At 36.5% G+C, this 14,878-nt stretch overlaps 1 protein-coding gene across 5 annotated transcripts in view; it reads left to right on the forward strand.

The window, feature by feature from the left end:
• Positions 1-14,878, forward strand: part of WDFY3 (WD repeat and FYVE domain containing 3) — an 840,855-nt gene that overhangs the window by 756,007 nt on the left and 69,970 nt on the right. For all 5 annotated transcript variants that reach the window (XM_053703393.1, XM_053703396.1, XM_053703395.1 and 2 more), the window contains 3 exons: positions 8,336-8,421; positions 8,800-8,880; positions 11,465-11,519. In XM_053703393.1, the coding sequence (XP_053559368.1) occupies positions 8,336-8,421; positions 8,800-8,880; positions 11,465-11,519 (222 nt within the window). The remainder of the gene's footprint in view (positions 1-8,335; positions 8,422-8,799; positions 8,881-11,464; positions 11,520-14,878) is intronic.

A 14,878-nucleotide genomic window follows, 5' to 3' on the forward strand; every position in this document is an offset into this window, starting at 1 on the left:
ATCCTCATTGCGCCTGCCTGGCCTTGCAGGACTTGGTATGCGGACCTGGTAGACATGTCGTCGTTACCACCCTGGAGACTTCCGTTGAGGAAGAATCTTCTCATTCAAGGTCCTTTCCTTCACCCAAATCTACTTTCTCTGAAGCTGACTGCTTGGAGATTGAACGTTTGATTTTGTCAAAACGAGGTTTTTCTGATGCGGTCGTTGAGACCTTGGTTCAGGCTCGTAAGCCGGTAACTAGAAAGATTTACCAAGATATGGCGTAAATATCTTTATTGGTGCTCATCTAATGGCTACTCGTGGAGTAAGATTAGGATTCCGAGAATTGTAACCTTTCTCCAAGAGGGATTGGAGAAGGGTTTGTCGACTAGTTCCTTAAAGGGTCAGATTTCGGCTTACTACTTAAGCGTCTGGCAGAGGTTCCAGATATTCGATCTTTCTGTCAGGATCAGACCTGTGTTTAAGCCTATTGCTCCTCCATGGAGTCTTAATTTGGTCCTTAAGGTTCTTCAAGGAGTTTCATTTGAACCTATGCATTCCTTGGACATTAAACTTCTGTCTTGGAAAGTTTTATTTCTGGTTGCTATTTCTTCTGCTCGTAGAGTGTCCGAGCTATCGGTATTGCAATGCCCTTCTCCTTATCTCATTTTTCATGCAGATAAGGTTGTCTTGCGTACGAAATTGGGTTTTCTTCCTAAGGTAGTTTTGGATCGAAACATTAACCAGGAGATTGTTGTTCCTTCCTTGTGCCCTAATGCTTCTTCTCAGTAGGAACGTCTTTTGCACAATCTTGAGGTTGTTCATGCTTTGAAGTTTCATTTACAGGCGACGAAGGATTTTTGTCAGTCTTCTTCTTTATTTGTTGTTTTCTCAGGGAAACGAAGGGGTCAAAAGGTGACGGCTACTTCGCTTTCCTTTTGGTTGAGGAGTATCATTTGCTTTGCTTATGAAACCGCTGAGAAGCAGCCTTCTGAGAGGATTACGGCTCATTCTACTAGAGCTGTGGCTTCTTCATTTGCATTCAAGAATGAAGCGACTGTTGAACAGATTTGTAAAGCTGCTACTTGGTCCTCTCTTCACAATTTTTCTAAATTCTACAAATTTCATACTTTTGCCTCAGCTGAGGCGGCTTTTGGGAGAAAGGTTCTTCAAGCAGTGGTGCCTTCTGTTTAGGTATCCTGTCTTGTCCCTCCCGTATCATCTGTGTCCTCTAAGCTTGGGTATTGTATCCCATAAGTAATGAAGATGATCCGTGGACTCGTCATGTCCTTAAGAGGAAAAGAAAATTTATTCTTACCTGATAAATTTGTTTCCTCTTGGACATGACGAGTCCACGGCCCGCCCTGTATGTTTAGACAGGATGTTATTTTTTCTAAACTTCAGACACCTCTGCACCTTTGGTAAAAGAGGTTGAGATCTGTGCATATTCTCAAAGGGCTAATTAATTAAAAATAGTTTGCATAAAATTTGCTTGCAAGTATTTTAAAATAATTTTCAAAAATAAGAAAAATGAATTACATAGCTAAGCTGCCTGGAGCAGCCAACTCCACCTCTCTTATCAGTGTTTAAACACAGGCATTGTATTTCAACTGAGTTCACAGCTTCTAGGCATGCTCCATCAGATAATCCCTGTTCACTTTTGCCTTCTACCAAAACAACAATAGATTTTTTGTGGGGGATAGATAAGTGTGGGGGGAGTTAGAGCTTTACAATTCAGAAACTAAAAAGAAAAGGTTAATGGCGAGGCACTGCAGTATAAATTTGCAGGTAAAGTAATTAAAGTACATATTATATTTCTTTCATGTAATTAGCAAGAGTCCATGAGCTAGTGACGTATGGGATATACATTCCTACCAGGAGGGGCAAAGTTTCCCAAACCTCAAAATGCCTATAAATACACCCCTCACCACACCCACAAATCAGTTTGTGCTAGATTCTACGTTGATATGCGCTCCGCAGCAGGTTGGAGCCCGGTTTTCCTCTCAGCGTGCAGTGAATGTCAGAGGGATGTGAGGAGAGTATTGCCTATTTGAATTCAATGATCTCCTTCTACGGGGTCTATTTCATAGGTTCTCTGTTATCGGTCGTAGAGATTCATCTCTTACCTCCCTTTTCAGATCGACAATATACTCTTATATATACCATTTCCTCTACTGATTTTCGTTTCAGTACTGGTTTGGCTTTCTACAACATGTAGATGAGTGTCCTGGGGTAAGTAAGTCTTATTTTCTGTGACACTCTAAGCTATGGTTGGGCACTTTTTTATAAAGTTCTAAATATATGTATTCAAACATTTATTTGCCTTGACTCAGGATGTTCAACGTTCCTTATTTCAGACAGTCCGTTTCATATTTGGGATAATGCATATGAATAAATCAATTTTTTCTTACCTTAAAATTTGACTTTTTTCCCTGTGGGCTGTTAGGCTCGCGGGGGCTGAAAATGCTTCATTTTATTGCGTCATTCTTGGTGCAGACTTTTTTGGCGCAAACATTTTTTCTGTTTCCGGCGTCATACGTGTCGCCGGAAGTTGCGTGATTTTTTGACGTTTTTTTGCGCCAAAAGTGTCGGCGTTCCGGATGTGGCGTCATTTTTGGCGCCAAAAGCATTTAGGCACCAAATAATGTGGGCGTCTTTTTTGGCGCTAAAAAAAATATGGGCGTCACTATTGTCTCCACATTATTTAAGTCTCATTATTTATTGCTTCTGGTTGCTAGAAGCTTGTTCACTGGCATTTTTTCCCATTCCTGAAACTGTCATTTAAGGAATTTGATCAATTTTGCTTTATATGTTGTTTTTTCTATTACATATTGCAAGATGTCCCACGTTGACACTGAGTTAGAAGATACTTCTGGAAAATCGCTGCCTGGTGCTGGATCTACCAAAGCTAAGTGTATCTGCTGTAAACTTATGGTATCTGTTCCTCCAGCTGTTGTTTGTACTGATTGTCATGACAAACTTGTTAATGCAGATAATATTTCCTTTAGTACTGTTACATTACCTGTTGCTGTTCCGTCAACATCTAATACTCAGAGTGTTCCTGATAACATAAGAGATTTTGTTTCTAAATCCATTAAGAAGGCTATGTCTGTTATTCCTCCTTCTAGTAAACGTAAAAAGTCTTTTAAAACTTCTCATTTTTCAGATGAATTTTTAAATGAACATCATCATTCTGATTCTGATAATGGTTCTTCTGGTTCAGAGGATTCTGTCTCAGAGGTTGATGCTGATAAATCTTCATATTTATTTAAAATGGAATTTATTCGTTCTTTACTTAAAGAAGTCCTAATTGCATTAGAAATAGAGGATTCTAGTCCTCTTGATACTAAATCTAAATGTTTAGATAAGGTTTTTAAATCTCCTGTAGTTATTCCAGAAGTTTTTCCTGTCCCTGATGCTATTTCTGAAGTAATTTCCAGGGAATGGAATAATTTGGGTAATTCATTTACTCCTTCTAAACATTTTAAGCAATTATATCCTGTGCCATCTGACAGATTAGAGTTTTGGGACAAAATCCCTAAGGTTGATGGGACTGTCTCTACTCTTGCTAAGCGTACTACTATTCCTACAGCAGATGGTACTTCCTTTAAGGATCCTTTAGATAGGAAAATTGAATCCTTTCTAAGAAAAGCTTACTTGTGTTCAGGTAATCTTCTTAGACCTGCTATATCTTTAGCGGATGTTGCTGCAGCTTCAACTTTTTGGTTAGAAGCTTTAGCGCAACAAGTAACAGATCATAATTCTCATAGCATTATTAATCTTCTTCAACATGCTAATAATTTTATTTGTGATGCCATCTTTGATATCATTAGAGTTGATGTCAGGTATATGTCTCTAGCTATTTTAGCTAGAAGAGCTTTATGGCTTAAAACTTGGAATGCTGATATGTCTTCTAAGTCTACTCTGCTTTCCCTTTCTTTCCAGGGTAATAAATTATTTGGTTCTCAGTTGGATTCTATTATCTCAACTGTTACTGGAGGGAAAGGAACTTTTTTACCACAGGATAAAAAATCTAAAGGTAAATTTAGGTCTAATAATCGTTTTCGTTCCTTTCGTCACAACAAGGAACAAAAGCCTGATCCTTCATCCTCAGGAGCGGTATCAGTTTGGAAACCATCTCCAGTCTGGAATAAATCCAAGCCTTTTAGAAAACCAAAGCCAGCTCCTAAGTCCACATGAAGGTGCGGCCCTCATTCCATCTCAGCTGGTAGGGGGCAGATTACGTTTTTTCAAAGAAATTTGGATCAATTCCGTTCACAATCTTTGGATTCAGAACATTGTTTCAGAAGGGTACAGAATTGGCTTCAAGATAAGGCCTCCTGCAAAGAGATTTTTTCTTTCCCGTGTCCCAGTAAACCCAGCGAAGGCTCAAGCATTTCTGAAATGTGTTTCAGATCTATAGTTGGCTGGAGTAATTATGCCAGTTCCAGTTCTGGAACAGGGGCTGGGGTTTTATTCAAATCTCTTCATTGTACCAAAGAAGGAGAATTCCTTCAGACCAGTTCTGGATCTAAAAATATTGAATCGTTATGTAAGGATACCAACATTCAAAATGGTAACTGTAAGGACTATCCTGCCTTTTGTTCAGCAAGGGCATTATATGTCTACAATAGATTTACAGGATGCATATCTGCATATTCCGATTCATCCAGACCACTATCAGTTTCTGAGATTCTCTTTCCTAGACAAGCATTACCAGTTTGTGGCTCTACCGTTTGGCCTAGCAACAGCTCCAAGAATTTTTACAAAGGTTCTCTGTGCCCTTCTGTCTGTAATCAGAGAACAGGGTATTGTGGTATTTCCTTATTTGGACGATATCTTGGTACTTGCTCAGTCTTCACGTTTAGCAGAATCTCATACGAATCGACTTGTGTTGTTTCTTCAAGATCATGGTTGGAGGATCAATTTACCAAAAAGTTAATTGATTCCTCAGACAAGGGTAACCTTTTTAGGTTTCCAGATAGATTCAGTGTCCATGACTCTGTCTTTGACAGACAAGAGACGTCTAAAATTGATATCAGCTTGTCGAAACCTTCAGTCACAATCATTCCCTTCGGTAGCCTTATGCATGGAAATTCTAGGTCTTATGACTGCTGCATCGGACGCGATCCCCTTTGCTCGTTTTCACATGCGACCTCTTCAGCTATGTATGCTGAACCAGTGGTGCAGGGATTACACAAAGATATCTCAATTAATATCTTTAAAACCGATTGTACGACACTCTCTGTCGTGGTGGACAGATCACCATCGTTTAGTTCAGGGGGCTTCTTTTGTTCTTCCGACCTGGACTGTAATTTCAACAGATGCAAGTCTTACAGGTTGGGGAGCTGTGTGGGGGTCTCTGACAGCACAAGGGGTTTGGGAATCTCAGGAGGTGAGATTACCAATCAATATTTTGGAACTCCGTGCAATTTTCAGAGCTCTTCAGTCATGGCCTCTTCTAAAGAGAGAATCGTTCATTTGTTTTCAGACAGACAATGTCACAACTGTGGCATACATCAATCATCAAGGAGGGACTCACAGTCCTCTGGCTATGAAAGAAGTATCTCGAATTCTGGTATGGGCGGAATCCAGCTCCTGTCTAGTTTCTGCGGTTCATATCCCAGGTATAGACAATTGGGAAGCGGATTATCTCAGTCGCCAAACGTTACAACCGGGCGAATGGTCTCTTCACCCAGAGGTATTTCTTCAGATTGTTCAAATGTGGGGACTTCCAGAAATAGATCTGATGGCCTCTCATCTAAACAAGAAACTTCCCAGGTATCTGTCCAGATCCAGGGATCCTCAAGCGGAAGCAGTGGATGCATTGTCACTTCCTTGGAAGTATCATCCTGCCTATATCTTTCCGCCTCTAGTTCTTCTTCCAAGAGTAATCTCCAAGATTCTGAAGGAATGCTCGTTTGTTCTGCTGGTAGCTCCAGCATGGCCTCACAGGTTTTGGTATGCGGATCTTGTCCGGATGGCCTCTTGCCAACCGTGGACTCTTCCGTTAAGACCAGACCTTCTGTCGCAAGGTCCTTTTTTCCATCAGGATCTCAAATCCTTAAATTTAAAGGTATGGAGATTGAACGCTTGATTCTTAGTCAAAGAGGTTTCTCTGACTCTGTGATTAATACTATGTTACAGGCTCGTAAATCCGTATCTAGGGAGATATATTATAGAGTCTGGAAGACTTATATTTCTTGGTGTCTTTCTCATCATTTTTCCTGGCATTCTTTTAGAATTCCGAGAATTTTACAGTTTCTTCAGGATGGTTTGGATAAAGGTTTGTCTGCAAGTTCCTTGAAAGGACAAATCTCTGCTCTTTCTGTTCTTTTTCACAGAAAGATTGCTAATCTTCCTGATATTCATTGTTTTGTACAAGCTTTGGTTCGTATAAAACCTGTCATTAAGTCAATTTCTCCTCCCTGGAGTTTGAATTTGGTTCTGGGGGCTCTTCAAGCTCCTCCGTTTGAACCTATGCATTCATTGGACATTAAATTACTTTCTTGGAAAGTTTTGTTCCTTTTGGCCATCTCTTCTGCCAGAAGAGTTTCTGAATTATCTGCTCTTTCTTGTGAGTCTCCTTTTCTGATTTTTCACCAGGATAAGGCGGTGTTGCGAACTTCTTTTAAATTTTTACCTAAGGTTGTGAATTCTAACAACATTAGTAGAGAAATTGTGGTTCCTTCATTATGTCCTAATCCTAAGAATTCTAAGGAGAAATCATTGCATTCTTTGGATGTAGTTAGAGCTTTGAAATATTATGTTGAAGCTACTAAGAATTTCCGAAAGACTTCTAGTCTATTTGTTATCTTTTCCGGTTCTAGGAAAGGTCAGAAGGCCTCTGCCATTCCTTTGGCATCTTGGTTGAAATCTTTAATTCATCATGCTTATGTCGAGTCGGGTAAAACTCCGCCTCAAAGGATTACAGCTCATTCTACTAGGTCAGTTTCTACTTCCTGGGCGTTTAGGAATGAAGCTTCGGTTGATCAGATTTGCAAAGCAGCAACTTGGTCTTCTTTGCATACTTTTACTAAATTCTACCATTTTGATGTGTTTTCTTCTTCTGAAGCTGTTTTTGGTAGAAAAGTACTTCAGGCAGCTGTTTCAGTTTGAATCTTCTGCTTATATTTTCAGTTTTTTTCTTTATAAGATTTAAACTTTATTTTTGGGTGTGGATTTTTTTCAGCGGAATTGGCTATCTTTATTTTATCCCTCCCTCTCTAGTGACTCTTGCGTGGAAGATCCACATCTTGAGTAGTCATTATCCCATACGTCACTAGCTCATGGACTCTTGCTAATTACATGAAAGAAAACATAATTTATGTAAGAACTTACCTGATAAATTCATTTCTTTCATATTAGCAAGAGTCCATGAGGCCCACCCTTTTTTGTGGTGGTTATGATTTTTTTGTATAAAGCACAATTATTCCAATTCCTTATATTTATGCTTCGCACTTTTTCTTATCACCCCACTTCTTGGCTATTCGTTAAACTGATTTGTGGGTGTGGTGAGGGGTGTATTTATAGGCATTTTGAGGTTTGGGAAACTTTGTCCCTCCTGGTAGGAATGTATATCCCATACGTCACTAGCTCATGGACTCTTGCTAATATGAAAGAAATGAATTTATCAGGTAAGTTCTTACATAAATTATGTTTTTGTGTCTATCCCTACTTGTTTTATGTCCCTTTAAGGTATCCAACGTTTCGGCCTCCACTTGGGCCTATGTCACCTTGAAAAATGCCCAAGTGGAGGCTGAAACGTTGGATTCCTTAATAAAGATGTGAATTATCATTTTAAAATGTGTTTAGTATCACTGTATTGAAAGCCCTCCGCATACAAAGCAAATCTTCCAAAACCATTTATAAATTTCATTTTATTAGCAAGATGTGCATTATTTTCTAGTCCAGGGACATAATTCTTGAAACTCTTGAATATTGTTTAGTGTTTATCTGCTTTGCTATTGCCAGCTCATGGTGTAGAATGTTGTAGGGTCAGGCTTTAGAATCCTGCAAGATACTATCCAACATCTCTGGATGAAGTGTAAAAAACAACATTTTCAAAGGAAAAGCAAAAAAGCAAGCAAAATAATTAATGAAAGTACCAGTATGTAGAGGTTTTCGGGGGGGTTGTCTTTTTTTTTTTTTTTTTTGCATTATCTGACCCTGTACATTGTGGGTGACAAGACACCAGCTTGTTTACAGTGTTCTTGCAGTTTGACAACTAAATAAACATATAGTTTTGAGTCTCAAAATAATGTTCTGATATGTCTTCAGCCTAAATAAGTCATGTGTTAGTATTACTGATGTAGTTACTCCATGAAGTCAATAAGTCTTTGTATTTATTTTTTAGCCTATTGCTGTAGAGGTGTTTTCTGGGGATGGACGGAATTATTTATTAGCTTTTCAGAAAGGAGTAAGAAACAAAGTTTACCAAAGGTAAGTAAATTGAAAGAAATGTTAATTGTCAGTGTAAAGTCAATTCAACATATTTCTTACTCTTATGTGTGCAGAAGAATTATATATATATATATATATATATATATATATATATATATATATATATATATATATATATATATATATATATATAATGTATATATGAAATAACTACACAATTATTGTATAGCCAACTAGCACATCTTGGAATGTATCCCCGTTTTTATCCCAGATCCTTGAGAATTTCATAAATTGGAGAAATACTTTAATAAATATCATTATTTGATAGGAGACATTTTTGAAACCTTACTGAGAACTCAACAATTTTTAGTCTAATATTTTCCCTTCTGAGTATTTCTCTTTTACTCTCAATAATAGATTTTTGGCTGTTGTTCCATCTCTAACTGACAGCTCAGAATCTGTTTCAGGACAGCGTCCAAACACCAGTGTTGAACAAGGGTAAGTTCTACCACTATGTTTTCTGCAAATATGCATAAAGAAAGAGAGAAGGCTTTTTAAATCAGAAACCAGTATTTTTGTATAAAAAATAAATTCCATAACCCCACAATTATTGCCTGCAAAGGTTGAGCATAAACACTTCTGAATAAATGCCTCTGAGTTTTGCAAGAGCCAAACAAGGCACCATGGTTTGATTGTACTGCTGTCCCTGTTCTTGGCTTGTCAAAGTGAAATTGATGCCCTTCTGTGTACAGAACAAATTTAATTAAAAAATATCAGATAAAAGGATTAATTCCCTAGATCAGCCATATGCACCCAAAGAAATTTTGGAAACCATTAAAACGTTGACGTTAGGAAGGTCCCCAGGCCCAAATGGGTTCACTGGACAATATTATAAAACTTTTGAACAACAATGATTACCACACCTTACCAATCTGCATAACCAAATAGCTACAAACATACAAACGTTGCTAATTCCATGTTACAGGTCCATATTACAGTATTACCAAAAACCAGGTAAAGACCTGGTCTCTCCCGCTAACTTTAGGCAGAGATCCTTCTTAAAGTAGTTTTAAAGATATATGCCAAAGTATTGGTGAACAGGCTAAATTAAATTCTCCCACAATGAATGCATATGGATCAGGTGGGTTTTATTCTGCAGAGAGAAGTCAGAAATAAATCAAGTTTAAGACCTTTGAGATTATATTAAACAGACCCACTATATACTGTATATCTTTTGACATATGCCTAAAAAGCATTTGACTGATTGGATTGAACATTTTTACATATGACACTGGATCATTACGTTTTTCCTGACAGTAATATTCAACTTATACTCGTTTTATATACTTAACCCTACAACGTAGGTCCAGGTCAATGGAATACGCTCTGAATTATTTAAAATAAGAAATGAGAAGCAACAAGGTTGGAAACCTAGTGGGAGAATTTCAACATTTAGAAAACAACAATGGCAGTCCCATGTATATGAATAAGAAAGTACTGCTTTTAATATAGCCAATGGTGTGCCGCCATGTTTCTCCTATTTACTTGAAGAATTTCAACATTTAGCCTCCACGTAGTTACCCAGGAATCTTTCTTGGCTAGGCAGAATTACAAAAAATAATCAACTATATATCGCATTGCAGAGTGCCAAGACTAACAAAACCACATTATATACCCCTCTAGAGGTTCCAAATTTCGTACTTTACAAACAGACAATGTCTTTGCTAAGAATAATAGAATTGTGCCATTACAATGAATTTACAAATTTTAAACACTCTTCAATCGTTCCTATATTATATCAGAAACATGTGGCTACAAATTCAACACTGGGCACAGTATACTTAAAAAAAAAAAATTCCCTTTTAACTTCTATGCTATATAACCTTGAATTCTTAGAAAGGCCCCTTCATACAACTCCTCATATATTAAATAATAAAGATTTGATCCTGTTTCTCAGTTTAAGTAGGGAAAATTAAAATCTAGAAGTCAAATTGAGCAATAAGGATACGATTTTCTAAAGCCCTGGCTAAGGTACCATCAAATAAGAGACTTTATATTGACACATTAGGAAAGACATAACATGATGAAACCTATGTCTTACTTTGATAAATTATGTGTAGCAGAAAGATCAGTCAGAGGGGCCATATCTATATTATATAAAAGTATATTATCCGCCAACTCACCAGCTCTTTCATCATATGTAAAAAAGTAGGGAAAAAGCAAACTCCAATTTAATTTTCCCACAAAAACAATGGGAATTGGGGGTTTTACAACAATGCTTAATGTGCTCATTCCAAACAAGCATTCAATACTAATATAAAATACTTACCCAAATGGTATTTAACACCCCATATATGCTTTACATATGGTGGAATTGTTCTTTAATACGCCCTTTCTGGTATAATCTTATAAATAATATTAATCAGACTCTTAGCAGTCAATTAAGATTGGATCCAGAAGTGTTTTTACTTGGCCAGCCCACAAATCTGAAATGCAAGATTAAACACAGTTTGTCAGATTATACCGAACACGACTAAACCACTAATCCCCAAATTTGGAAATAAAGTAAAGTCCCCACTATAGAAAATTGGAGGGAGTTGGTGACTAATGTATTGATATTAGAGAGAAATCTTATTTTCTATTGGGACAACTTGAGACACTTATTATACCATGATGGTCTTTTTGGAGACTTTAAAAGTTCAATCTTATAGCGAACTATAGGGGGCTATACCTAAACTGATTGTTCCTTACTGAATTTCATTGATTCTGATGTTTACTATTGAAATATACTTTTGTTTCTTTACTGAAAATTATTTTATTTATAAGATTTTTAATAATATTTTATTTGTTTGGCCTTTGATAAGGTTAGCGCTGCGTAATCTGTTGGCGCTCTACAAATAACTGATAATAATAATAATAATAATTATAATAAATAAAAGGTTGTTGTAGAAATTGCTGTATTTCATTCCCTTCTATGCTTCTATCAGTCAGTCTCATGTACTGATTTATTTTTATTAAGTTCTGTCAATGTACAATTTTTTAGCAGGGCAAACTGTGATACTATTTTGTGGCTTTATTTTAGTTCTGGACTCCTTAGCACCTTGGTCGGAGAAAAGTCTGTTACACAGAGATGGGAGGTAAATGTAACAATAAATTGTGTATATTTCAATGGCAAAATTTAATTTATTTGATTCATTCATTTTATTTATCAGTTTATTCTAACAGTACCTTCTTTAAAAAAAAAAAAAAAAAAAAAAGATATAGTAAAGTATAGTAGTAAAGTATAGTAAGTCATAAGAAAATGAAAGGGTGACTATTTATATATTTTAGCATCTACAATGATTTTAATCAGTGAAAGGGCCCTTCATTTTCTTTATTACAAATATTGTTTCGCGCATAGCTTAACTTTACAATCACTTTAATATTTATATATAATAATTTAACTTACTTTTCTGTATAGAATCATTAGTGCACTGTACTTTTCCAACCCCTCTATGATTAATCTTGTTGTTAGAGCTATTTAGTTCAGCCCACATAAAATGTCTGTCACATTTACACGCAATTAGGAAAAGATTTGAATGCGCATGCTCTGTAATAGGCCACGCGTTTTGTCAATTCAGAAGCATCGGTCACTTCACAAGTGTAGCGCTACGAGTGTGAGAAGTTGCGCATACCAACAAGAGGGTGAAGACAGGTGGAGATAGTGTAAGCAAATGCATGAAAGGATCAAACAGTCCAACCGGGATTATAACAATAGGTACATCTGAAAAACTTTGTGAGAAAAAAAAAAACGGACCGGAGGTGTGAGTGGCCAGGTAATAAACCATAGGACTAGTATTTTAGAATACATTTTTCATAAAAAATAAACATTCTAAGGGCCCCATGTATCAAGCGGCGTGCAGAGACGACCTTGAGAAGTTGTCTGCACGCCTTGGCTGCACATGGGCAGCAGATCTGTTCGTCTGCTGACCCGTATGGATCATTACACACTCTGATGAGTGTGTAATGCCCGCGTGAGAAAAGGATCTGTCAATCACCCCTAGAGAGCGAGTTTGGGGTGATTTCTCTTCACCACCTCTGACCGCTGCTTCTTACATTGCAGGAAGTAGGCTCGCAAGTGCTCCGGAGCATCTTGCGCTGCTTCGTACATGGAGCCATTAATAAAATTGAGGAATAAAAGTGATATTGAATACATTGCGCATATCCACAATTTTAAAAATATTTGAGTTTACAGTCCCTTTAACAAGCGTTGCCTATTCTAGCTAATTTTTATATCACAATTCTATATTTTTAATAGTTTTTTGTTTTTAAGCTAGTTCATGAATTGGTCTCCTTCCCTCATAAGTAGTTAGTGATTATCAGTATGTTAGGTAGCTTGAGGTATCTCTGCAGATGTTTCCTCAAATTACCTGTTACCATCACCTGAGGCCCATGACTGACTTTATGTACTTGTTTTATCTTGGGTTTCAGTAGATCATTCTTATTGTGCACATTGTTTTTTTTCATAAGCTTTCATAGACACATTTGTTTTGCACATTCAGCTTGTCAAACATTGCTGGGAAATTTGACAGTAACTAAGATCTTTGTCATAGCTGTAAAAGTCAGCGTTTTGTATTTAAAACCACCTGCAGCAACTAATAAAACATATATTTGTGTCAACCTGAAATAAAAACCTAGAATTACATTCACTCTGATTTTGCAGCATTGAAACCCAAGATTTTGCTTTATGGCCTCTCTAGGAAGTGTAGAACAAAGCACATTTTTTGTTATTTACATAATCTACGTCAACAATTTATCATGTAATTGTAGAAAATATTTTGAAAGCATCATTTTATTTTTTGCTGTCTATGGATTTATAAACTATTTGATTATGCTTTACATATGTACTTTTCTGTGTTGCCTATGCTGATATAAATGTGCTCCTGCAGTGGTCTAGGTTCTTTTTCCTGCATGATCAACTGCAGCCTTTGTGGGGTTAATGAGGAATCTCACATTTTACAGTTAAATGACCAGTAAACACAGCAGATTTGCATAATCAACAAATGCAAGATAACAAGACAATACAATAGCATTTACTCTGAATTTCAAATAAATAGTAGATTCTTTTCTAACACTTTTCAAAGTTATGTATATTTCCACTCCCCCTGTACCATGTGAGAGCAATCAGCCAATCACAAATGCATATACGTATAGTCTGTGAATTCTTGCACATGCTCAGTAGGAGCTGGTGACTCAAAAAGTGTAAATATAAAAGATTGTGCACATTTTTTTTAATGGAAGTAAATTGGAAAGTTGTTTAAAATTGCATGCTGTATCTGAATCATAAAAATTTAATAAAACCTGAGTGTCCCTTTAAAGGGACTGTAAACTCTCTCTCATTTTTATGCAATTAAAAAAGGAAGTCTGTGTATAACTGGTTGGTTGTTCACTGGCAGTTCACTGGCAGCGTTCTTATGCAAAATAAATAAATAAAAAATGTTACACATGAATAATAGAGTATCAAGCACAAAGAAGAGCGCTTTCTATTACAAACCCTAATATAATTAAAAAGAAAGATCCCACCATCTTAACAGAAAATCATTTAAATCACCGAAAAGGAACATACAAATGTAGAGTAGACTCCTTACATACAATGTTTGATAAATAAAAATAGAAGAATACATACAGTAAAGGGTCATGAAACCATAAGTTTTTCTTTTATGCTTCAGATACAGCATATCATTTTAAACAACTTTTCAATTTACTTCTATTATCTATTTAGCTTTGGTCTCTTTGCATCCTTTGTTGAAAATCATACATAGGTAGGCTTATGGTGCAATGCACTACAAGGAGCTAGCTGCTGATTGGTAGTTGCACATGCAGTATATGCTTCTTTTCATTGGGTCACCTTATGTGTTTAGCTAGCTCCCAGTAGTGCATTCCTGATCCTTCAATAGAGGATACCAAGAGAATTAAGCAAATTTGATCATAGGAGTAAGTTGTAAACTTGTTTAAAATAAAATAAAAAATACCTGATGAGTGCTAAACACACCCAACAACAATACCTCTGGCCAGAGACAGAATCCACTACGCAAAGGACATTAATTACATAGAATTCTATATTCACTGCAAAGATTAACCTGTGAATAATATAATCATTATATTACATGTTTATTTTATTTTTTAAATTTACGTTTTTTTGTCCATAAAGCAAGCGGTGTAGAAATGCTGTAAAAACTTAGGTATCTTTTCCTGCTGAGGCCATTCAGGGATAACTATAAATAATTTACAAGATATACATTGTGCTATATAGCTGTGTTAAGTCTTTAGTCCGCACCCCCACTCTTAACAGGAAAGCCCACAATTAAAGTATAGGAAATTAATAATGGAAACTATATTTCCCATTTTTACTACACAGAAAATGTTGATGGTAAACTCTACAATTACAAGTAGAGTGCTAAATTATTGCCCTTCCGCAAACGGGTAAATTTGCCCACTTCAAAACTCATATTGTTGG

The sequence above is a fragment of the Bombina bombina genome, chromosome 2, assembly GCF_027579735.1.
Source record: "Bombina bombina isolate aBomBom1 chromosome 2, aBomBom1.pri, whole genome shotgun sequence".
NCBI classification, from domain to species: domain Eukaryota; kingdom Metazoa; phylum Chordata; class Amphibia; order Anura; family Bombinatoridae; genus Bombina; species Bombina bombina.